Genomic DNA, 24,185 nt, shown 5'->3' with positions numbered 1-24,185 from the left:
ATGCCAGTGTGGGCTTTTTGCCTTCTAAGCATACAGCCAGGGTCAGACCCTTTCTTGAAGCCCTTGTTTACCTCTGTGAGCAAGAAGCAGGTGGACTTGGCCTCCTTTACAGCAGGCCTGGGGTAGAGCCATGATGGGAGACACCAGCCCTCTTGATAGCCAAATTACAAGCAGCCTATTGTGTACCATATGTGCTTCTCCCAGTGCAACCGAAATCCAGGTGGCAGAATATCAGTTTCATGTAAATTAGCCAGGAGAGCAGAGCTCAGAGGCAGGAGCTCTCTTTATTTATTTATTTTGCACTTAATTATGTGCAAATCAGACTGATGAGGGACAGGGTCTGGTTGAAATAGATAACGCACCAGTCAATACTCGGGATCACGGCTGGAAGAGGGTGTCATCATGTTAACATGGAATTTTGTTGATGGAGTACTGAATGCATTGCAGATAAAATAAATAGAGATGATTTTTGCTCACCACTTCTTATCAATAGTTTTGGAAGAAAGAGAGCTGGTTGAGAGAGGCTCTGGCTTTTGTTCTCTGAAATGACATATCCGGAGTCTGTTCCTCCTATGGTAAATCATTTGTTCCTGCACATGCACAAGGGTTGAGTGCAGACACCTGCTGGCAAACGCCTTCAGAACTGAGCAGATGCAGGGCAAGACTAGAAGGTTCCTGCTATCATCATTTAAGGAGTTTTCATTATCTGAAAGAATGACCCAATAAAGCCAGACTTCCAAATGTACAGTCTGTGTCTATGACCTAAAAACAAAAACAAAACAAAACAACCCCACAAAACACTGGATTGCAAGCAAGTCCAATCCAATGTTTTCTCTTACCTTAACCACCAGATCAGATTGCATGCAAAGTCAATCTGATCAAATGCTGAACTACTTTGAAAATCCAAATCAACCCAAAGGAAAATGAAGTGGTAGATTTGGTGGCCACGTGTAGAACATGGCTGTAGCAATTAACAGATATGTATATATGTATACATTTTTTTCCATGTTGGCAAAGTGAAAAATATTGGGAGAAAGCTAAGAGAGTCCTGGCTATTTTCTGTTCAACAGCTAAGGTGGAATCTTCTGGGGTGACTCTTTGACCATGTTTTTGCCAGTCCTCACCTATACATGTTTGGGGGCAGGGCTCTTGGATCCTGGATTTTTGCAAATTATATTCTTCACATTGCCAAATCAGTAAATATTTGTGTAACTCTGTGTTCTCTTTTTATCACTTTTGTGCATTTCTCAAACAAAAAAAAAAGTGTCATGATGATGCGAATAGTGTTTTTCCGACCATTCTGGAATAACTTCATGGCAGGAGACTGCTTGATAAACCTTGACCAATCTCCCACCTGCTGCCTTTTGGTCACAGGGAAAGAGAGGGAAAGGCAGTTGATGGTTCAGTGTGAATCCGCTGTCACCATTCTAACAAAATGAGCTCAGTGATCTCCCTGAAGACATCTCTTCTTTGATGGGCCCTCTAATTGATTCACAAATCTGAGATGTTTTCAACAAAGCCATATTTATAGATACGTTCTCAGACTTTTTTTTTTTTTTTTTTTTCCTAAAAAAAAGAAGAGGTGAAAAGAACTTGTTCGGCTTTGTTTTGGCTTTCTGTGTGCAGTTGCCAGCTTTGGGCCTCAGGCGTGGCTTGGTCTCAGTGTGGAAGCACTTTGGTTCTTGTGGGAAAAGGTGTGTCTGAGGGAATGTGGATCATGCTCCTGAGATAACACGGGAGTCATCCAGCAGAATGGCCGTGTTAAACAATTTTGGATGCTCCCTGAGAAAACACTTTGATTTTGTTCTTCATGCAAAACGTCCCCATTCTTACTCTCTCACGTTTCGTAACTAACCAGGTGTTCTGGTGCAGAAAAGCCTGCCTCTCCCTCCCACCCTCTTGCTCAACCTGTGTTTAACAGCCTCCTTCGTTGTTGGTTTCACCCATGATGCTGATTTCATGCTTTGCTGAAAAACCTTGTTTTCACCTGCATCCTTCAAGTGATTTGAAACAAAGGTTTTATTCCTTCCTTCCTTCTGGTGTCAGTCAATTTATTATCCAATTGTTTGATTTTAAATTCTTTTCTTGTCGTTTTGCAGAAGCCGAAAGCGGTATGCACTCTTCGTTAACTTCCCTTCCAACCTCCACCCTCTGTCTTCACTCCTAACCACAGGACTAACCATTTGCCAAGAATTCAAGAAGAGAGAGATTATATATATATATAGATGTGCCTATATATAATCTCATTCCCTTGTCTAGTGTATATATATGTTAAACATATATATACATATATACCCCTCTCCAACCAGAGTACATAAAAATCAAAAGTAGCCTGTTGCTGTCCTTGTTTGATTTGTTGATTCTTTTGGATGACGCACTAACTTCTTTGCAGGAAACTTAAAACAAGAAAAGGCATAACCCTATTTTCAGTCATGGCACCAATGATGGGAACAAATACTAGTAAAGTTGAAAAGGAGGACGCTTCTCTCCAGCCCTTTGTGTCTGTTTCTGTATTGTCCTAATGTGTCTCGGTGTCCACCAGACGCGGGTGCCATCTTGTCTACATCCCACATCCACGTTCCCGGTGACCTCCTCCTTCCTGTGTTGAGTTTCCACTTTGTAGAACAGAGTTTCTGTCCTTCAACCACAAAACAGAGACCAAACTCTTACGCTTTTTTTTTTTTTTTCCTTATACTTATTTTGGTGATCTCACTTTAAGAATTTACTTTCCTGGGCAGTGCTCAGTAAAGATGAAGAACACTGCTACAAAATTGCCAGAGTATCACACTTGATTTACTGAAGGAGTGCTGTTTATTGGGACAAACTCACTATTTCGTAATATGAAGTAGCTCAACTTCTTCCACCGTCTGACTTCATCCTGTTTTGCTGCTGTTTTATGTTGCATGAAGCACGACTAAATCATCATCAATGGCATTTTTTTTTAACTCTTTGGTTAAAATTTCCAGTATAATTTTTCAATAATGTGTTTTCTAAGACAGTATTGTTGAAAACAGATCTTTGCAATGCTTACTTGTTCATCTTTCCAAGAGTTGTTTTTCTCCGTGGTTGTGATCACTGTCCTGTGTTCGTGTTTGTAATCATGGTGTGAGTGTGAATGTGTGTGTGTGTGTGTGTGTGTGTGTGTGTGTGTGTGTTTGACTCTTTCCACAGTCCGCTCCTCTGTGATTTTGGAGTAGATGTATAATAGAGGTGGCTTCCTGTCAGTTTGGTATTATTGATATGATCCAACTGCGAGAAGTTACTGCAACACTTTGCATCTTCAAAGGTCCACAGTGGATGCACCTCTGCTGTTGGCTTTTGGCCTCTGAGTCTTTTTATCTTGTGGTGAAGGCATGATGTGATGTAGGCATGACTTGTCCTAAAGTGACCTGGCTTGCTCCCAGAACCAAATATCTGGCATCATCCTTCTCAGATCAGCTTTCTCTTTCCCATCCCCATGTGGATAATATTTTCACATGTACAAAATATATTTTAAGATTCTATTTCTAAAATTATTGAGGTGGATTTGGGCTAAACAAATCCTGGCTCATATCCCTGGGGGACCATAGTGGCCGTCATTTGAGTCTGATCAACTGGGAGCAACCTGTGTTACGTTGTCTCTATGTCAGTGAATTGGGCTTAATATATTAAAGCATGGGATACAGAACTGTGCTTCCTACATAGATCCTCAAGTAAACTGTGTGTTTCTAGTTGCGTGGGACTCCAGAAGCACATATTTAAAGCCCAGAAGAGATGAAAAGTTCCAGAAAGGTGATATAACTTGAGACTTGGGGTTTCTCTGAACTGTGCCCTAACACAGCTCATAAACTGCAGGGCAGTTGCGCTCTCTTAGAGGGGCACATTGGTTCAATAAAATCCCAACTGAGAGCAATTGTATATGAATGTGTGTGATCAGACAGGCCCATCCCATTGGCGTGAGACGTCTGGGCACAGCATGAGCGGAAGTCCTAGTTCATTCTTATTTGCTTGCTGTAGTAATGAAGTCCCATTAGTTTGCTGGACACAATCATAATTACCATGTTATTGAGTATAAACTGTATTCTCATATGAGTCATGATATTTTCTTGATTGCTTGGGGAATGGTACATGACACTATCAAAAGTGGAGGGGAAGGAGAGAGATACACACCTATCATATTCATCCATAGTGGATGAAAAGTTTCCTTTAAAACAAAATCTGTTTCACTGGAATTACTGATTATTGGTCATCTCCCCAAACAGTAAATAGGTTATGTTTATAATGATTGAAGATGATATTATGGATCACTAATATTTCCTAGCTGTTATTCATCAATGCCAGAGAATAGGGAAACAAAATCATTTCTCCCCTACCATCCCTGGCCCGGCAACCTGAGCAGTGTTCACCAAGAAATTCCCAATAAAATGGAGTACAGGTGAATACCTCTCAAGGAGCCCTGATGTAAGCGATTTCTTGTTGGACTGAGCCCTGCTGCTCCCCCATTCCAGGAGGATGGATCTTATTTTTAGGAACATATATTTCACTTCTGAGTGAGTTGTACTTTCAGTATTGAAATCAATTGCTCCAAGTCCCAAAGTGACTCACTGTCTTTGCATATTTTCATATTTATACTTAATACTTCTGAGAGATTATGAGCTCAGTAACCAATCTGCCAGAAGACATGGTCATCCCTGGGGTCAGCCTGACAGATGAGAACTAGAGCTTGGTTTGGAAAGAACAGAGGCAACTACCTTTCATCTTATTCAAGAAGGAAAGGAACTCAGAACTGAGACCAATGACTTAAAATTTTCATTCATTCAACAAGAGTTGAGATGTTCCTGTTGCATGTGGTGGGCTCTATACTGGCTACTGTGAGAAACTCAGAAGTAAATAGAACGATTACGTTTTTCACCCCTGTACTCAATGATGGGTTCCTTACAGAAAATTTGTGTTTGTTCTACATAGTGATGGGTAGACAAAGAATACGTCTAGATATAGAACTAATTTGAGAGCAAAAGAGAAGGGACCACACCAGTCAGTCCTGTGCTACCAGCTGTTGTCACTGGGTGCTTTCAATTGAAACCAATAAGTTAATAGAAAAGAGAGGGTAATTTATATGTTCTTTGAAATGAGGGAATGTCTGCCCCTGCCAAGATGTCCTTACTGGAATTCTGCTAATGGATATATGGTCTTCTTTTCTTAGAGATTTTCTGGACACTTCACATAACACATCTTGAAGTTTATCTCTGATAAGCTATGAATTAGATAAAGTTGGAGCCAGAGAACCGATTTAAAGTGGCACATGGGAAAAGGGACTTTGGCAGTCATAAGAACAAAATGGGGTTAACATTGAATATTCTCCATAAGAAATCAGAAGGTTTTGAAAACTTTTACATATTCCCATTAGAAGGTCAATAAAAAATTCTAGGGGTAGTAGGCATATTGTAGGTAAAAGAAAAAAAACAGTCACTTGTCTAAAATCCTTATGTTTTTATATTTTGCAGAAATGAAGGATTAATACTTTATTTAAACTTTCTAGATTTGGAAGGTGGATAGAAGATTTAAAATCTGAACTATCAAACAGTAAGGTATTTCCTGAAGGAGTCTTTGGTAGTCAGTATTCTTGCATAGGAATGTTGCATATTGTGGGCCCCTGGAACCAGGGACATGTACTTCTTCATCAAACCCTGAAATATAAAAGTTGAATCCAGCACAGTGAGCTTCTTTATGCATCTAGCTTTCTTTCTTTCATTTTCTTAAGGGCTGGGATTATTCTTTCAAGTCCCACCTTGTAGGCTGCCTTAGCCCTGTCTTGGTGTTTGCAAATGGTGCTGCCTCACACTCCCCTTAAAGACAATCCATGGGTGGGATGCTGAGATTGCACAGTCTCTGAGGCCATTGGAGATACTCTCTGTACCATGTGCAACTGCTGTAAGATTTAAGGGACAGGAGCTATTCCATGTGTTGCTAAAGGCCAGTCTGAATGAGCTCATCTCCAGCTGTTGTGCAGACATAAAAAGTATTTTGGGTTCTTCAGTCAGGAAAAGGGTACTTTCGGGGTGAGTTATTAGCATCAAAGACAAAGTGGAAGGCAGAGTTGTGGTCCTAGGAAAGTTTATTTACTCTCATTTCATTTTCTAATCACCTTGTGCATAATTAATAGCAAGCAGAGATTAAGGACCTACTATCTCTCTCAAAGCATAGTACATGCTTTAATTTTAAACACACTATAAGCGAGGGGTTATTTATCCCATTTTATAGATGAGGAGACTGAGGCTTGGCTGTGTCCACATGCCCAAAGCCAGGATCCAAACTGGTGAGACCTGACTTGTGCACCTGAGTGCTCACCCAACATTGGAAAGTTATGTCATGTGCATGTATGATGTACTACAATGAAACCCACTCTTCTACATAATTCACATGTACCAATAAAGAAACAAAAAAAAAAAAAACATCAGTGGTGAATCTGAGATTTGAACACCGGTCTGCCCTATGTCAGTGCTGGAAATCTTTCCTTTCTGGCATGCTAACATGACCAAAAGAAGTTTAAAGCCTGTAATAAATGATCTTAACCGGTACTCTCTAGAATGCCAGCCTCTTACCAGGGGCCAATTCTTGTTCACTATAGATAAAGAAGCGAGGAAATGAAAAGAAACTTCTCGTTGATAGGAACCTCGCTATCACCGTGTTTCACAATGGCACGATGGGTTCGCTCACTGCAGTGCAATTAATGAGGCCCACAACGTGAGGAAGGAAGCAGGGGCTCCCGAAGACTTGTTTGGTGCACATGTGTCACCAAGATGATGCATGTCATATTTTCAATTCCATTGCTCAAGTCATGTCAGGATTTTTTCCCCACTCAGAAGCTTTTCTTCCATTCTTATGTTAGAAATGTAGACTTTTCAATCTTTAAGGAACTAACTTTCTTTTTAGACTCCAAAAGTCCCTGGGGATGTTTAATGAACGGCCTGGTGCATCCACCTGCACTGTACAATCCTGAAACTTTGTCTCATTACAGGCAGGGTATTTTGGTAAGAGACCCTGTATTCCATTCCATGGGGCCCTTTAAAGAACTCTGAAAGAACTCTATTGAAAATGAAATTAACTTTGTTTTTTTTTTTTTTTACAAGAATAAAATACTAAAAGTAAAATTAAAAGTAACAATACCCCATATACATTGAGCCATTTATACTTTATCTCACTCCGTTTTCTGAAGGAAGACTGTTATTATGAACCTACTCTTGTAGAGGTGAAAATTGAGTACTTGGGTTTAGTAACTTACCCAAACTCAGGCAGTAACTCAGTGGCAGAACTGGCATCTGGACCCCAATTTCTGATTGCAAAGCCGGAAGTAAGAGCTGCCTTGCAGAATAGGAGTTAAGAAAATGAGCAGAACTCAAGATTTCTACCTTTCTAAAAATGTATTTAATTGACTTTGAAAAAGAAATCCATCTAAACTGTATGAGCCCTGACCCTTTCCCCTCATGATCGTGCTAAAGCAGAGGGCCTGTGATACCAGTGTGTGAGTTGGCAGAGGGGTAATTAGGAGGTGCCTGCATAAGGCTGTTGCCTGTTATAAGCTGTGCTGTTAGTGTGGACTGCTGCTTTCTGATTTGGAAGGAATCTCATTGCTGCCTGTGGTTCTGGGGCAGAACAGTCAAATCTTCACAGACTCTTGCTACTATTTAGTGTTAATAACAATGATGACACAGGCCTGGTTTCCTTCTGTCAGATCTTGTTATAGGTAATGGTGGATGTTGTAACCACAAACAATTATTTGTGCAGTAATGATCTGCTCAGAGTGCTCCCAACAGAACAGAAGCTCACCCGGGCTCTTCCTGTGCTGCTGCAGACAGATCGCTCTTGGCCATGACACTTTTCTGGAATGGTTTTACCAGCAGAAAAAGATTACATGTTAATTACCATCCTCCATCTTGGTTGTTTTGGGCATCTGAGCACTTCCTTTAGACCAATTCCAAATATCTTTTTCCTCAATTACCAACTTTTCAAATCAAAGAATACTTTTGTTGTCCATTGCTTCAATTAGAGTCACCAAATTAGTACCCATTAAGCCCAAAGCCTCATCTCAGTCTCTGGGTAAGACATTCCTGTATTCTGCTTTTGATCTGCAGAAAATTTAACTTGTTTGTTTCACCCATTTATTAGATTAGGATACATTTATCTCTCCTGTCAGTCCAAACACAACTTGGTCAACTAGTCTGTTTATACCTCTTTGAAATAGGACAGTGCATATTTAGGTTCCTACTTCCCTGCAGGGCAAGATTTTTTTAGGGGTAATTTTTATTTGTTTTCTAACTACAGTTTGCCCCTAATGATATGCCAGCCATACGTCTTATTCAAACACCCCATACATTTTTATAAACAGCAGACTAGAATCACTACCTATATTCAACTACTGACATTTTTCTTTTACACTGTCTGGCTAGAACCAATTCTTCCTACCTCGGATGGACATGGAATCTACTTCCATGTCCTCATCGATGTTACGAAGATATTCAGTTTTCTCCTGTATTGATTATGGGTAGCTTGTACCATTCCCCAAAGTAATATGTGGTATGTATATGTGTATGTTTCTATATGCATATAGGGGTCCCATTAATGCTCTGTCATCTAATGGAAAATTAATGTGGCAAGAACATCATGAGAACACTAATGTTTCAATGCTGAGCATCAATAGTGTTTTAAAGGGGATGTATTATGAGGAATTTTGCTTCATGTCCAACACCCATGACGGCAGCTACACTGCCCCATCGTGCAAACCCCAGCCCTAAAACAAAGGCTTGCTTTGATTTCCTCAACTTGGAGTCTGCCAACCCAAGATTTAACCAGTAGAAGTTAATGATGACATTCTCCATCTAAATGTGTGGGCCTGTGAACATCAAGCTGTAGAGAAAACCTTTGGAGAAAGCATTAGACTAGTGGGGCCCCTATAAAAATAACAGTATGGTGTTGCCTTCAAGGTTTTATTCAGAACATGACCTCACATGTGTGTCTTCTTTGTTTGTTTTTGTTCACTGAGCAGTATATTAATTAATCCTGGAAACCACCTTAAGATCCAAGAAGGTACTTTAGGATTTTTCATCGCAAGTGATGCCAAAGAAGTTAAAAGGTAAGCATTTTATTTCTATCCACTGTTCTTTCTGGCTCAGCCATAGATACCTTGGTCTGCTGAGATGGTCCTGCCTTCATGTGGACAGGACTCTGACCCCAAAACTACTTAATTATTCTATGGGTTTCCAATGGTCCAAAAGTTTAATAAACAGAGATTGTGCTTTCAAATACCCCCTGTGGACTCGTTTTCACATAATCAATTCCATGTCTTTGAATTAAAATAATAAATTTTTGGCACTAGAAAGCTTAGTTACCTGCTTCTTCACTTTTCAAGTGAAAATACTGTAGCCCAGAGAGCAGAAGCAACAACTCCAAGTCATCCTGATTCTTGCTGACCCAGAATGACACAACAGGACAACTGGTTCCTTGTCCAGTGCTCATAATATTGTCTGGGCCAATTTCCTTGAGAGTTATTAGTGTTTTACTCTAAGTGCCGAATAAAATTTCAAAAAATTTTGAATAATTTCTGATAATGCATCAAAATGGCTCTATTTCTTTTGCAACCTCCTAGGTAAGTAGCTAGAGTTGTCAGCTCCAATTGTGTAGTCGCTAGCGGCAGAGCCCAGGATTTCATTGGACTCGGTGTTTCGTGGCATATTTGTATCCTTACATCTGTTCAAGTAACTTAGGAAATCACAGGACAGTTGATTCTATTCTATCAACTGAAAAAATTTGTTAGCAAGAAAATGTGATGCCAATATCTAAGCAGGTCACTCATCTCTACACTAATGTTATATTAAGTATTTTAAGTCTTTAATCATTTATGAAAAGTGTATTGTCTTCATTCAATGAGTTTCTACTCAAAGCCACCCTGCACAAGGTATGCTACCTTCTCTATGGTTTCTCTTTCAAATAACCCTGGAAGGTAAGTCTTGATAAACACTAAGGGCTTTGACTTTCTCATCTGAAAAGTAATATAAATGATTTGTCCAAGGCCACACAGCACACAACAGGTGGCAGAGTCCTGATTAGAACCGGTTTTTCCTTTTCTAAAAGCCAGTCTCTTTCTGCCAATCAGATAACATGTGCTTATCCAGGGCTTGCTGAGTGCCAGCTCTGTTCTGGGTACTAACTACCTCCTCTGTGTCATGAACTCACTCACTCCTCCCACAATCTTCTGAAATAGGTAGCATGATTATTCCCCATTTTGTATGTGAGGAAACTGAGGCACAGACTGGCTAGTCAACTTGCCCAAAGTCACACAACTAATGAGTAATAAAGCCAGGATTTAAATCCAGGATGTCCAGTTCCAGGGCCTGTGCTATTAATGATGTGGCAAGGAGTGAGAGAACCCGACATGCTGAACACAGAACAATGAAACTTGACAACTGGTACTTATGATTTTCTTTCTTTCCACCCACTCTAGCAAATGACCCATCCTAGTTAGAAAAATGTTAGGAAAAAGAACATACAGGCTGCAGGGCCTTTTTTTTTTTAACTGAGTTTTTCATTAACTCAATTTTTTTTTTCTGTAAATTGGGAAAAGATTACCCTTATTCATTGTGGGAGAGGAGTAACCTCCCTACCCAGTTCATGGAACCGAGCTGTTCTTTAGAAGTATCCTGAGAATGAAGTTCATAAGAGATGGGGATGTGGGGTGCATGGGGCTGAACCCCCAGTCCCAGGCCCTCCAGAGGGGAAGGCTGTGTTCTCATCTAGATGCAGGACACAAAAGCCAGAAGCACATCTCAGCACTACACACAGGAGGCTGGGGAGCACAGCCGTGCAGTACATCATGTACACCTCCCAGATAGCACGTAGAACGGGAAGCTCCCATTTGTGTAATTCTATTTCCTATTGCATCTCTCACTAATGAATGTCACAAATACCAGGCAGTCCAAAAAACAAATTACCTCCTATATTAGGGAGTGCAATATGTCTCATTTCTGTGCTTTATGGTCTTCACAAATACATGCTGACACAATCAGCTACAACCAGCCTGTAATTTTCCATGGTGTGTGATGTGTCAGAGCAAATGCTGTCAGTTAGGGGATTTCAAATAGATGAAGACTGCAGAAAACCACAGAAAGGACAGTGGAGATTTGAATGAAACTAAACAAGTTTTGTAAAAATGGAAAAATAGATTATGACCATCTAATATTGAGTTTGCACCCTCCGCTGCAGAAGAGCAACAAAAGAAGTTAATGAATTCTAGCTCAGAGGAACTTTGAAATGCAGTGCTTTAGAAAAGAAGGGTGAAGCCATCCAGTTCCAGTCTTCAAAAGGTCACTTTGGGATGTGTGTTTGAGAAACTTGTCCTTTACTCCTTGTCCCTAAGTATTTTTTTTTTTCTTTTTAAATAACATTGGATCATGGTCTAGTGGCTCACTGACTCCCTTTGACTTACAGATGTGATTTTTGTTTGAGTCACAATTTTAAAAAATAAATCAGGTGCCAAGGTGAAAAAGTCATCTGCTTTTATATGAAAATTCCTTTTATTGGTTTCTACTGAAAAATTGGCAGACCCAATCACGGGAGGCATTCTCATATTCATTCATTCACTTGTCAAATGTCAGTAAATACTTAGGAGACTGTGGACCAGGTGCCAGGGAAATGGTGATGAGCAATGGAGAGGAGCCCCTGCTCTCACAAGGCTCATGTTCCAGGAGGAGAAAGGACAGACTTTGAAAACTCACAGTGAACGACTGGACACAGTTGAATAGCTGATTTAGGTTGGTTTTAGGTGAAGGCTGCTCTGAGGGATGGCATCTGAGCAGAGATCGAAATGAGGGGAGAGAGTCCCTCATGTAGAGATGAGGAAGGAAGAAGAGATGTGGTGGTAAGAACATCCTTGGGTTCAGAGAATCCCAAACGGGAAGTGTAGCTGGGGGAGGAGACACAGGGAGGGTGGTAGGAGATGAGATAAAGAAGACAGGCTTCTCTCTCACACTTTGTAAAGAGGTTGGTTCATTGTGAAATGGAGTCATTGCCAATTTTAAGCTGGGGCGACGTGGTCTGCTTTATATTACGATACAATCATCCGCCCTGCCCTGTAGAGAGTAGGATGGAATGGAGGTGAGCGACTCAGAGACCATCACATAGTGTAGGCAAGAGGTGCTGGCAGGTTGGGATGACTGGTGCAAAGAGGTGGGAGGTTCCTTTAGGACCATATTTGGATGATCTGCAGGATCCATTGATGAACTGGATGGAGGAAGTAAGGAGTGAACATAGGGATCCAGGCTAAAGCCTAGATTGGAGTCATAAGCATTGAGTGGATGCAGACAGCTCCATCTTACTGAGATGGGGTGAACTGGAGGAGTCTGGGGTGGTATGCAGTGAAGACTTCTATCTGTCCTGTGGTGAGCAGAAGATATGTACTAAACATATTCATGGAGTTATATAAAGGCAGGCACATCCAAGTTTCTAGAGTTCTGGGAAGTGCGGGGACACTGGAGATGTAAACAAGGGGGCTGCATCCGTGAGGGTCCCTGCCAGAAACAGATGACACACTTGCGTGGGAAACAGGAGGAGAGTCTGATGAAGGGACAGTATGAAGATGTGGGCAGCATATCTTCATACAGAAGGTGTGCCAACAATAGGTGGCAAAGCACCGTAGAACCAGTCACAGTCAGTCACTTTCAGCCCTAGAACTGTAGGGACAAGGGGAAGGACTGACCGAAGCTGGAGAGAGAGTTGGTGGTATAGGAATGGCTGCCCAGGGGGAGGTTCACCCTTCAGTAGAGAGGTGTTGCAGTTGCTATCCCATGACCTGACAGGGAGGGGACTCATCTTCCCAGCCTCCAGGCTCCTTCGGGTTCAAACACAACAGGAAACCAGAGGACCAGAAGGTCCGAAAGTCCAGGGACACAGGCAGAGCTGGGCTTCTTGACAATGTGTGAAGCAAGGTCACCAGCCAAAGGCTCCTGGAGGAAGGGGTGCAGCGAACCAGAGAGGAAGTGGAGGAGAGTGCAGGGAGAGTGTCTTAAAGGATAAGAAAGGAGAATGGAGTGGATCCACAGTGGCATGAAGAGGCCCCTGGAATCCATGGCTGTGGATTTAAAGTGAGACCAGTGGGTCTTCATCCCCAGCAACACTCAGCTGCTCAGGTATATGTATGCAGTAAGGGAAGGCCATGGCCAGGTGAGCATGACAGAGGCAGAAACAGGTGGAGAGAGACATGCTGCCCCTCCAGTTGGGGATGTGCCTTGAGGTCACTGTGGTCACCCAGTCCTGGTCTTATTTCACTCATTAACTTTATTTGTCTCACCCTGGAAGATACTATGTTGAGTGAAGGAACCCTGGTACAGAAATAAAAACTGCATGATCTCACTTACCTAAAATAGCCAGGCCATAGAAGCAGAGCATAGACCAGGCTTGTGTCACCAGGGACTGGGCAGGAGTAGAGGACTAGGGAGCTGTTGATCAAGGGACACAATATTTCAGTTATTTAGAAAGAACAATCTCAAGAAGTCTATTGTCCATCATGGTGACTTTGTTAATAATAATGTATTATGTACTTGAAAATCAGTATAAGAGTAGATTTCAAGTGTTCCCACCTCCAAAAAAAAAAAAAAAAAAGTCATGTAGGCCTGGTGCAGTGACACATCCCTATAATCCCAGATACTCAGGAGGCTGAGGAGGAGGATCACCAAGTTCAAGGCCAGCCTCAGCAACTTAGCAAGACCCTGTCTCAAAATAAAAAATAAAGAATGGCTGGTGATGTAGCTTAGTGGTAAAGTGGTCCTGAGTTTACTCTCTAGTACTGCAAAAAAAGAAAAAAAACAAAAAACAAAACAAAACCAGAATGTTGTTTTAATCAATTTTATATTGTTGTGGCCACAAGACCTGTCAGGAACAACACAGAGAAGGAATAGTTTATTTTGGCTCACAGTTTCAGAGATTCAGTCCATGGTTGTCTGTCTCCATAGCTTTGTGTCTGAGGTAAGGCAGAAGATCATGGTAGGACATCTTAGAGGAAGCAGCTCAGAACATGGCAACCAGGAAGCAGAGAGAGAGTTCTACTTACCGGGGACAAAATGTAAACCTCAAAGTCATACCCTGAGTGACCTACTTCTTCCAACCACACCCTGTCTGCCAATTGTTATCATCCAGTTAATCCATTCAGTGGCTTAATCCACTGATAAGTCATACCTCTCATAATCTAATTCTTTCACCTCTGAAAATTCTTGCATTTTCTCACATATGAGTTTTTGGGGACACAATATATCAAAACCATTATGTAAGTGAAGATTATATATATATTCATTAGCTCAGTTTAGCCATTCCATAACATAAACGTATTTCAAAACATCATGTTGTACATCACAAATATACACAATTTTTATGTGTTAATTAAGAGTAAACATTAAGTTTAGAAGAAGAATCCAGCTTTAGTTCATTCAGACACATCATCATTTTATAATCTCTTTAGTAGAATTGTGTTTAAGACCTTGGATTCTGGTGGCAGACTGCATAGATATGAATTCTGGCTGTGCTCCTCTCTAGCTGTGTGACCTTGGGCAGATCACTTTAGTCTCTCTGTGTTTCGGTTTCCTTATCTGTAAAAGAGAGATAATAATCAGACCTCTTTCAAAGGGCTTTTTGAGGATCAAATACATTATTACCTGTAAAATGCTTAGAATAGCACCTGGCCTATAGTCTGTGTTTTATAAGTGTGTTTTCATGGTTGCCATTATTATTATTGTCTGTAGGAACATCCAATGGGGGCAGGGGATGACTGAAGAAAATAGATGCAAAGTTACTTCTCCCAACTTGGATGCTTTCTCCTTTCCTGTCCTTCCTGTTTGAAGGCAGATCCCCATCCCCTGGGTTATTAACCACAGCACTGTACGGGACAAACAGCCAGCTAACTTTCCTTTTCTTGCTAAGTGGATGACAGCTGGCACATAAAGAAATAGTGGAAGAGCTGTTCGGGTAGAAAGAGCATTGGCCTTGGATGCAGAAGTCCTGGGGCCAGCCAAGCTCCACCATCAGATGACTTTGGGCAGGTCATGACAACCTCCTCCGTTTTCACATGGGGACATTGAGTCCTAGAGATTTGGCTACAAGATCCCCACAATCCCTTCCAGATCCAAAAGTCTTAACATTGGTTTCCAGCCAGTGCCAGTCATAAATGCAAGTCCTGTGAAAAACATTAAAAAAAAGGAAATCTTGGAATCAAATGGTCAAAAATTGTGTTTATTTCTTTAACCCAGTCAAGAAAAGACCATGTTTATCCCTGGAATTCAAGTTCATGTTGGGAGTAGTGAAGGAACTAAGCCAGGGATTTTATTAGTTCCTAGATCCAAAAGGTTGTAAGGTTGTTCCAGTGAATTTTGTCATCTCCCAGTATGGATGCTTCTCTACTTCTGATGGGCTACATCTAAATGAAACCATCCAAAGTCCAAAATATCATGTCAAAAATGCATTTGACACACCGACCCTAGCTTAGCTTAGCCTACTATGCTCAGGGCATTTATATTGGACTATGGGCAAAGCCATCCAATGACAAAGCTTATTTTATTTACTTTAAAAGAGTGTAGTATCTCCTGTACTAAGTGGACAGCGGGTTGTATGGGTTCACTTTTGTACCATCCTAAACTGGGTAGCATCAATACTGAAAGGGCACCATCTGCCTACACTGTTCTTCTAGAACCTGTGATCCTAAACCGTGCTCTTATGATCTTATTTCTTCCCAAGTATCTTTGACACAGCCAATGTACTTTGTAATCCCACATGGACACCCAAATCTGATTATGGGATTCTATTTTGATGACTTCTTCTAGGGCTCCTTCTACCCACCCCATTCCTCTGCTCAGCTGTGGTCAGCTGAGCTTTGTTCCATAGTGAGAAGAAAACCTTCATTTATTACATGTTCTCAGGGTCACATAGAGTGGGGGTGGGTGCCACCGGCCAGTGAAATGAGCTCTGAAATCCCAGAGGGAGAATGGCAGAGGAACCACTAGACTTCTTGCCTTTGTTGTTCCCTCTTCACCTTCCTCCTCAATCCTGTCTCAGGTTAACAAGAAAAGGTGCTTTCAAAGTGATGAGGCTAATATTTGCTTTTGACAGTGGAGCACCCTACTTGTCCCCCTTTGATCTATATTTGAGTAGACTGTGGACTTTGGAGTTGTACGTAACTTCCCCACCCAAGATTCAGGGCTGATGGTTCACGTGTCCCAACAACCAGCATCGGGTGCTGTTCTCAAAAAATGAAAGATGAGTGAGCAGACATGTTGTGTCACATCAGAGACCCTTCCCCCGGTTCCTCTGCAAATGCAAGTTTATGAAAAGAACATTAACTCAAATCACAGAATCCTGTGTTTGAAATAAATGGTCTTGCAACAAACATTTCCGTCTGCAAATGTCTAAACTTTTCAAAAGATTAAAGGAAATTAGTGCTGGCATGTTTCATTAATTTGGCACCACCGCAGAGGAAATGTGGTACTCATTTCATTTGGTTGGATTATGAAATGTGTCAGTTTTTCCATTCTCTTTCTCCAGGGCATTTTTTTACTGCAAGGCCTGTCATGATGACATCACAGATCCCAAAAGAATTAAAAAATGCGGCTGCAAACGGCGTAAGTAGTGTTTCTTTCCCCCTCCCCTTCCCCTCTCCTTCCTGGTCCCCAAATTCATTTTCGTTACCCTTTTCCTATTAGAGAAACATTAAACATCAAGAGTTCTCTTGAATACATTTATGTTTCACCCCAGAGTTTAAAGAAATACGAAATAAATAGCTGTCCTTGCTTTCTTAGAGGATGAAAAATCACCACCTTTAGTACCTAGGGGTGAACTTAGTACTCAGTCTCCATTTCTTGACTCTAGAGGATATGTCCAGTCTAGTATCATCAAGTAAGATGTGAAAAAGTAGGACACTGCTGTCGCACATGCCTGTAATCCCAGCTACTTAGGAGACTGAGGCAGGAGGATCACAAATTCAAGGCCAGACTGGTCAACTTAGCAAGGCCCTGTCTCAAAATAAAAAAAATAAAAAAGAGATGGGAAGTATAGTTCATCCCCCAGGACCAAAAATACAATAAAAAAAGAGAGAAAGAGAGAGAGAAAAAGAAAGTAAGATACCTAAGATTGTACAAGATGGAGTACTTTTGTGTAGTTTTTTCCAATGAATAGGAAACCACCACATAAAGATGGCTATGCTAGGACTGAGAGGGAAACTGAGTCTGAGAGCCCAGTCTCCAAATGGTTATTGAATCTCTTTCCATATGGAATTCCCATAGGTTTTAGTACCAAAAGTCAGAGGTTTTCATTATGACTCCCTCAGACCACTCCAAAAAAAAAGAATATGGCTCTAGCTGAGGACCTCAATCACCATTGTCCCCAAAGACCAGCCTTGAACTTCTTGCTCTTTGGGGTAGATGGATTGGACTGAGTAGCTTCTGGCCTAGCCTGTAGCATGCCTCTTGTAGAGCAGCTGGGGCCTGAGAGACACTGGCTTGGAGCTCCTCAGAGACCAGAACATAAAGTGGTCTGGGCCTTGGGAAGGCCATGCCTTTTGCAGCAATGATGTGGCATTGTCTAGTAGAAATTGCTCTCAACCCTGGAGAAAGCAAAAGTAATGATTCCTCTCTTTCCTTTGGTATTTGAAGAGTTCCTTGTGATGTGGCTTCGATCCTCCCCATAAACCTACGTAATTGACAGGGGGTGTTATTAATCCCATTTTACAGAAAGAGGCCGCAAGGCTTCCAAGTTTACTGAGAGGATATGATTACTGGTGGTCATGCAGCCAGTGTGCAGGGATTCAGGTCCCCAAAGGCCTCTCCTGATGCTGTTCTCTGAGTGCCTTAATCTTTTTTTGCAGGAAGGAAGGGCAAGCTGGCTGACCTAGGTTTGATGAACAGGAACAGAGTCATAAAAGATCACACCATAAAATACTTTTTCATAAGCAGAACAGACAACAGAGCACCACACCTGGAGTATCTCAACTCCTTTTCCACTGTGCTCCTGAAGGGGCATGTGCAGAACCAGAAAGATAAAAATAAAGTACTGCTGGAGCCCAAAGAATTTAATCAATCCCTTGGACCAGTAACCATAGTATAACTCATGGTCTAGAGAAGTTTCTGTAGAAATCCTTTTAGACTGGCTCCCAAACCTAAGTCCTACTCTCTTGTTTCCTTCTTCACTGACTTAACATATATAGTGTCCCTGCTCTTAACCCTGTCACTTAACCAAGATGCATATTTATTGATATATCATAGCAAGAGCTTCTGACTTCTTGGGACATATAATTCCCCTGTTCTGACACTCTACCAAAAAGAGCATCTGAGAAACTCAGAAGCAAGTTCACTCCATGTCCAATCCCACCCAGGCTCTATGACTTCAAACACCCTTCCCATGAGGCAGTCAACCCAGTCCTGCTTGGTTGGTTGTGAATGTAGAAGGTCTTTTGACCAGGCATCTCCTGGGTCATTTCCATCAGAAGGAAGAGGACATCCTGAGTGTAGAGGTAAACAGAGAGTAATAAATACAAGCGGGCAAACTCTTTTATAAGGAAGCTCTTATAGTGAGGGATTTGGAAAAGATAGGAGAGTATTAAGGATAACAGTCTATGAAAGGATATTTATTTTCCAGAGAACCTTGTCCCACAAGGATATCAATGATGTGGCAAGACTACTCTGATTGAGTACCCTCTTTAGGCAAGGTGCCATTCTTGGTGTCAGGAATGGAGTGGTGAAGGACATGTCCTCGCCCTCTTAAGACCTTCATGCGAGTGAAAGGACACAAACCACCATCACACCAATAATTAAACAAACTTAGAAAGCCAAGTGCAAAGAAGAGAAGCCAGGCTGCCTGAGGACGTGAGGAATCTGGTAGGAATGCTACTGCTTCACAGCTTGGAAGGTCAGAAAGGTCTCCACTGGGAGGTTATGTTGAAACTGAGCCTCAAGTCCAAATAGGAAGAAGAGTGAAGGGTTAGGACAGAAGTGCCTGAGAGATCAGGAAGGTTTGTGGGGTTGATGGCACTGGGTACTGTGAGATCAGAGAGGTACTACATGAGATCAGAGAGGAAGGTGAGGTTGTGGTAAGAAGTTGGGTTTCAGTCCTATAACCAGGAAGCTGTTGGAAGAATTCAAGCAAGGAAACCATATCATCTTTCTCCATTTCAAAGATCTCATTGGTGTATGAATTAAGAACAGACTCAGTCAGCAAGGGAGGAAGTGGAAGGACAGAGAGAGAGCTTCTTTGACTCTCACTTGAAACTAAATGTCTCTCCTAGGACACTATAGTGGATCACATAGACCATTTTAAAAGTCCTTGCAAATAAGGATTTGACCTCCAGGTATTTTTTTCCGTCTTGATTCTGGGCAAGCAAACAGCACTGAATTTTAGCTTCATCCTGGGGGAGAGGTATGTCATTGTTTAAAATAACTTTATTCTCTTCATTTCCCTTAAAGTTGGTTGAGCTAATACAGTGTATGATCTCCCATCATGCAGGGCACACATTGCTGTATAAAGCCTACCTCTACCAAGCCAAGCCAGTGTGACAAGACCCTCAACTATGAGGTTAACATTTGATAACAATCAGAATTGTCCAAATGTTGTTCTTCCTAATTAAAAGGCCATAGCCCAGAGGGCAGGATGCCAATTTGTGTCTATGGGAGTGGAATTAAAATAAAATGAAATTATTGAATAGAAATCTGCCCATGTTAGGTCAGACAAGTGAGGAAACTAGAGAAAATATGTTTTGGTTGCAAAGAAGTTTTCATTAGAAAGAGCTAGGATCCTTGGTAACACCCTGCGGTGGGGGGTTCCCATGCTGTCGAGTAGGCATTGCCTGGTGCCCTAACTTGGAGAGGGCAGTTAACCCACCTAGTCACTTGTCTAAACCTTTTAGTCCAAGTGTTAATAATTCAACCCAAAGTAGTATGTGTCCATGAGGGTAGAGCTAATGACAGTCCCTACCTTCCTAGCTCTCTTTCCACAGTTTCCTTTGTCCATAACTTCAATCCCTCCTCCCACAAACCAGCTCTTCCCCTTCTGTCCCTGCTCCTCCCCACCCCATTCCCCTTCTTTCAATAACCTTCAACATTTCATGTCATATTATCCAGAGAAATATGGAGTGTGGACATTCCATTTCTGGAAATTCTGTGGTGGTACAGTTTAACTTTTGCATTTCTTTCCATTTCTTCATAGCTCTTCATCCAAGACACGAGTCCATTCCAGCTACCTGGCCAAGGAGCAAGCTCTCAGACTCAGCCATTTACCCATTTTCTTTTTCTATGTAACAAACCTGGTCTAATGATTTACATTTTCCTTCCTAGCCTCTGAAAGTTTGCCAAAGGGTAGTCTCCTAAGGGACAAGTCATATCTAGATTGATGTGTTTGAAGGAATTTTCTTTAAGTTCTAATCATTGACATATCTTTGATTTATTTTTTTTTCTCTTTGCTGCCTTGGGATACGGCCCCTACTCTATTTTAACTGCACACTGGTAGTGATCTATTGTGAGTAAAACGGGTTCCCACCAGCCTGGAGTCTAGTTCCCCTGTCTTTCTCTAGATGAGATACTTCTTTTATTTTCTGTACAGTTTCAATTTCATTTTACTTTTGGTATACATGTTGCATGTAGCAGTGACATCATGCCCCGACTTGCTCATGCCCAACATGGTCTGCAGAGTAGCCTGGAGCCAGAGAGTACCTGGAGCCCACTCTCCACACATCCACCCACCCCAGCCTCTGGCCAGCTTCTGATGCTGTCTTATTTTTCCATTTGAAAATAAGACCTCGACAATAGTGTGTTTCTCTTGAAGGCCTTGTCTCAGGATTTTGAAGGACACTGATTAGACTGGAGTAATTACCACTCTAGCTCTAGATGCCCTGTCCATTGGGGGTCATTATCATGCTTGCCTTTGATAAATTATACTTGGTCTCCTCTGCTATGGAACTTGAATTCCTCCCTGGAAGGAAACACATAGGCTACATATATATTCTTGTGCTGTGATATATATATGATGTGCACCAGTACTTTATATGTAAAAATGTATATTTTTATATATAAATGTAGAGATATTCCATAGAGAGAGGGATATATTTATTACAGTATATGTGCCTCTCTATAAAAGAAGGTGCTTGCTAGAGAATTAATTGGCTCTCTACCTTTGGAATTGTAAGTATCTAAACTGCCTTCCTGGAGACAAGTATTTGCACAGTGGTAATTATTGCCTACAGTCTATGAAGTTCTCTAGCTTTAAAGCAAAGTTTCTTTTTTAGTCAATATCAAGTAAGACATTCCCTGTTCCTCTTTAAGCATTAATCAGATGTCTTGGAAGATTCATTTACTTGTTTAAATAAGAAATAATGGCTCATGAAGAATGCTCCATTTCATTAATGAGTTCTGTAGGAGTTTGAACAAATCAGTGTAAATTTGGGAGCTCTGACTTATTCAAGCTGTAGGATTCCCCCTCACCCAACCAGATGTGGCAGTTGAGGAGGAGCTTTTAAGGGCAGCATTTTAGAGTATGACTTACAGCAGTGTTGCTCTCAGGGGCACCATCAATCGGCTGTAGGTCTTTATTCATGAACTTTACTAGTGTGCACTGAAATTGAGATGAGACCCAATCCATAATTCATTCAGTCCAATGGTTCTGGAACTTGGAGAAGATATTTCTGCAGTGGGTCCTCTCAGATTCTTCTGCAGCAAAAGCAGCAAGTCAAGCATCTGATTTTGGCTAGTCTTCAGTGATTGGAGGGCATGGAAAGCTCAATGTAAACAAAACAACAACCAAAAAAAAAAAAAAAAAAAAACCTGAAACAATGACCTACTTCAACTCAATGCGCAATCCTGCCAAAATTATTTCTGCAGCACAGAGTTTGCATAGTCCATCTAACATTCCTTCAGAATTGGAGAAAACGTGATGTCTATCAACAAACAACTCTAGTGCCAAATTCTTCTACCTTTCCCAGCTACAGTGTGATTGTTGAAGGCAGAATCAACTAGTTTGGGGTGCCCCCTGCTACTGATGTTAACTAGCTTTGTCTTTTCCCTCTTTCTATTCTTGGAAAACCACCTGGAAGAACATTCTTTTTCCTCCAGAAGGTAATGGGAAGATTGCTGCTAAGTGAAGACATGATTCCTCATTTATAGGACTTGAAAGAATGTTCTTTGAATCCCAGCACCACATCAAACAATATTCCTCAAACTTAAACCTTGGCGGACTTTTCTTCCATGGATATTTTTGTTTATCACTTCAGTTGCAGCTGACCGCCTGGAGACTAGCTTCAGGGTTCATGTTTGGAAATGCAATTTCCTTCATTGGACTGATTTTTAAAGTGAGGTTGTGATCTGAAAAGTGTCTATTAGTTGAATGACAGATTTTTTTTTCCCCCTTTCACACCAGTCTTCCCTTGAATTTGTTTCATTTGAAACCTAAAATATTTTCCCCCCAGCAGTTGGAAAACTCCACCTGGCCTCTCTGTCCAGGGCTGCTTTTCCTGCCCCTTCCAATCCACCCTGGAAATTAAGATTTTGCAATTGCAAATTGGCTGACAATTTGGTTGCTGATGCAGGAGGCAGATGGTGCTAGGGATAGGATGGGATCCAACTCTGCCTCCCATTCCAGTCTTGGCTCTATAGGACTAGCTAGCAGAGAACCTGAGTTTGACAGTTGATTGTCAGTCTGTCCCAAGGAAAGAGCAGTAACTGTGTTACATCTGCAGTGGGTTTCATTTCTTACATTCATGGCCTTTGAAAATAGAGAAAAAGTGATCCAAGAGCATGTCTAAGAAATCTTTCCATTTCAAACACTCAAGAGTAAACAGATAGCTTTGATGATGTCCATTAGGGAAATACTTTTATTATGTCTCTATAAATACTACAAGGAAGTCATAATGGACATATTGGACGAATATCCACTTTATTGTGGTGAAGAAAAGCACATAAAAGCTTTTTCTTAAATTATGAAACTGCTTGAACAGTTCTTTGGAGGAAGGGGAGACCCAGGATCTAATTCTTGGCAACCAAATAACCTCTTTGAATCTGTGGCATTAGTCCAGAATAAGAACCTAATGATGTGGGCCAAAGAGAAAACAGAGTCCCTGGAGGCTTATATTTCTTCTTTCCCAGAGTTAAGTCTGCCCATGGGGGCAGTTAATTGAGCATGAAGTTCCAAGAGCCCTAAGATGGAATGACAAGTAGCTACAGCATTCACACCTGCCAGAGACACACTCTTGTCTGCTTCATGTCTGGGGAAGCTGCAGCAGGGCCTTGTGAGAACCCCAGCAGCTGGTACCAAAAAGACATGTGCTTTCAAGTCACCACTTTTGACCACCCTAGGATCCTCTTCTAGGATCCTTCCTCCCTGAGCCCTACTGCTTCTAAACATCTGCTGTGGATCAGAGCAGCCATTGAATTGAAGTGACACTGCTACATACGTTTCAATTCTTAGAGACAGCAGGCCTTCTTTCTGCTCTTTCAGAGAAAGGACAGCAAGTTAGGTTAATGCCTGTTAACTAGCTGCTGTTCCACACTGATCCACTAGATGTCCTCATAGATCCACTTTGTATTGCCCTTGAAATCCCCGGGGGAATCTCTGAGGATTGGGATTTGGCAAGACAGCAATGGGTAACTACCTAAGAAAGAAACTCAGCACACAAAAGAAGAGAGGGCACTTACTGTGGCCAAGGAGTAGATAAAAAACTTTCTTCTGTATTAAATAAATACTATAGTTTTTCAAGTTGCTCTTTGAAACCTAACCTTGGGAGTTTTAAGTGGCTCTCTGATGTCTGAAATTAACCTTTTAACCCAAATTGGCTCTAGAAAAGGAAACAATCACTAAGGAATGGAAATAAAATACTATTGGTTCTTAATAGCCATGATTCACTAAAATAAAACTTGAAGAATCTTGAAGTCAGAGAGAGAGAGTTGACGGAAATGACAGGGAGGTCATTTCCAAATTAGGAGATCCATCACATGATTTTGATATGACTTTATTTTATAATTTGAGAGTATAATTTTATACACAGAGTGTCCACATCTTCTGAAACACCTACCACCCAAGTGGCAAATCCTCATCAGTTTTCAGTTAAAGAGCTTGTCCATGCTTGAAAAATGGCCCTGAGGAAATCTCTTCCTGACTGGCACACACAGACTTCAGGCCTGATGGATTACTTCCCCAGA

General features: G+C 41.4%; 1 protein-coding gene across 27 annotated transcripts in view; it reads left to right on the top strand.

The window, feature by feature from the left end:
• Kcnma1 (potassium calcium-activated channel subfamily M alpha 1) overlaps window positions 1-24,185 on the top strand; it is a 723,575-nt gene that overhangs the window by 572,508 nt on the left and 126,882 nt on the right. For 17 of the 27 annotated variants that reach the window (XM_047552140.1, XM_047552139.1, XM_047552146.1 and 14 more), the window contains exons 17-19: window positions 9,023-9,109; window positions 16,555-16,631; window positions 20,506-20,514. In XM_047552140.1, coding sequence (XP_047408096.1) covers window positions 9,023-9,109; window positions 16,555-16,631; window positions 20,506-20,514 — 173 coding nt within the window. The remainder of the gene's footprint in view (window positions 1-9,022; window positions 9,110-16,554; window positions 16,632-20,505; window positions 20,515-24,185) is intronic. The other 10 variants (XM_047552148.1, XM_047552147.1, XM_047552154.1 and 7 more) reach the window with 1 other exon arrangement.

This window comes from Sciurus carolinensis, chromosome 5 (assembly GCF_902686445.1).
Source record: "Sciurus carolinensis chromosome 5, mSciCar1.2, whole genome shotgun sequence".
In the NCBI taxonomy this organism is placed as follows: domain Eukaryota; kingdom Metazoa; phylum Chordata; class Mammalia; order Rodentia; family Sciuridae; genus Sciurus; species Sciurus carolinensis.
This window is presented reverse-complemented; position numbering and strand designations above follow the sequence as displayed.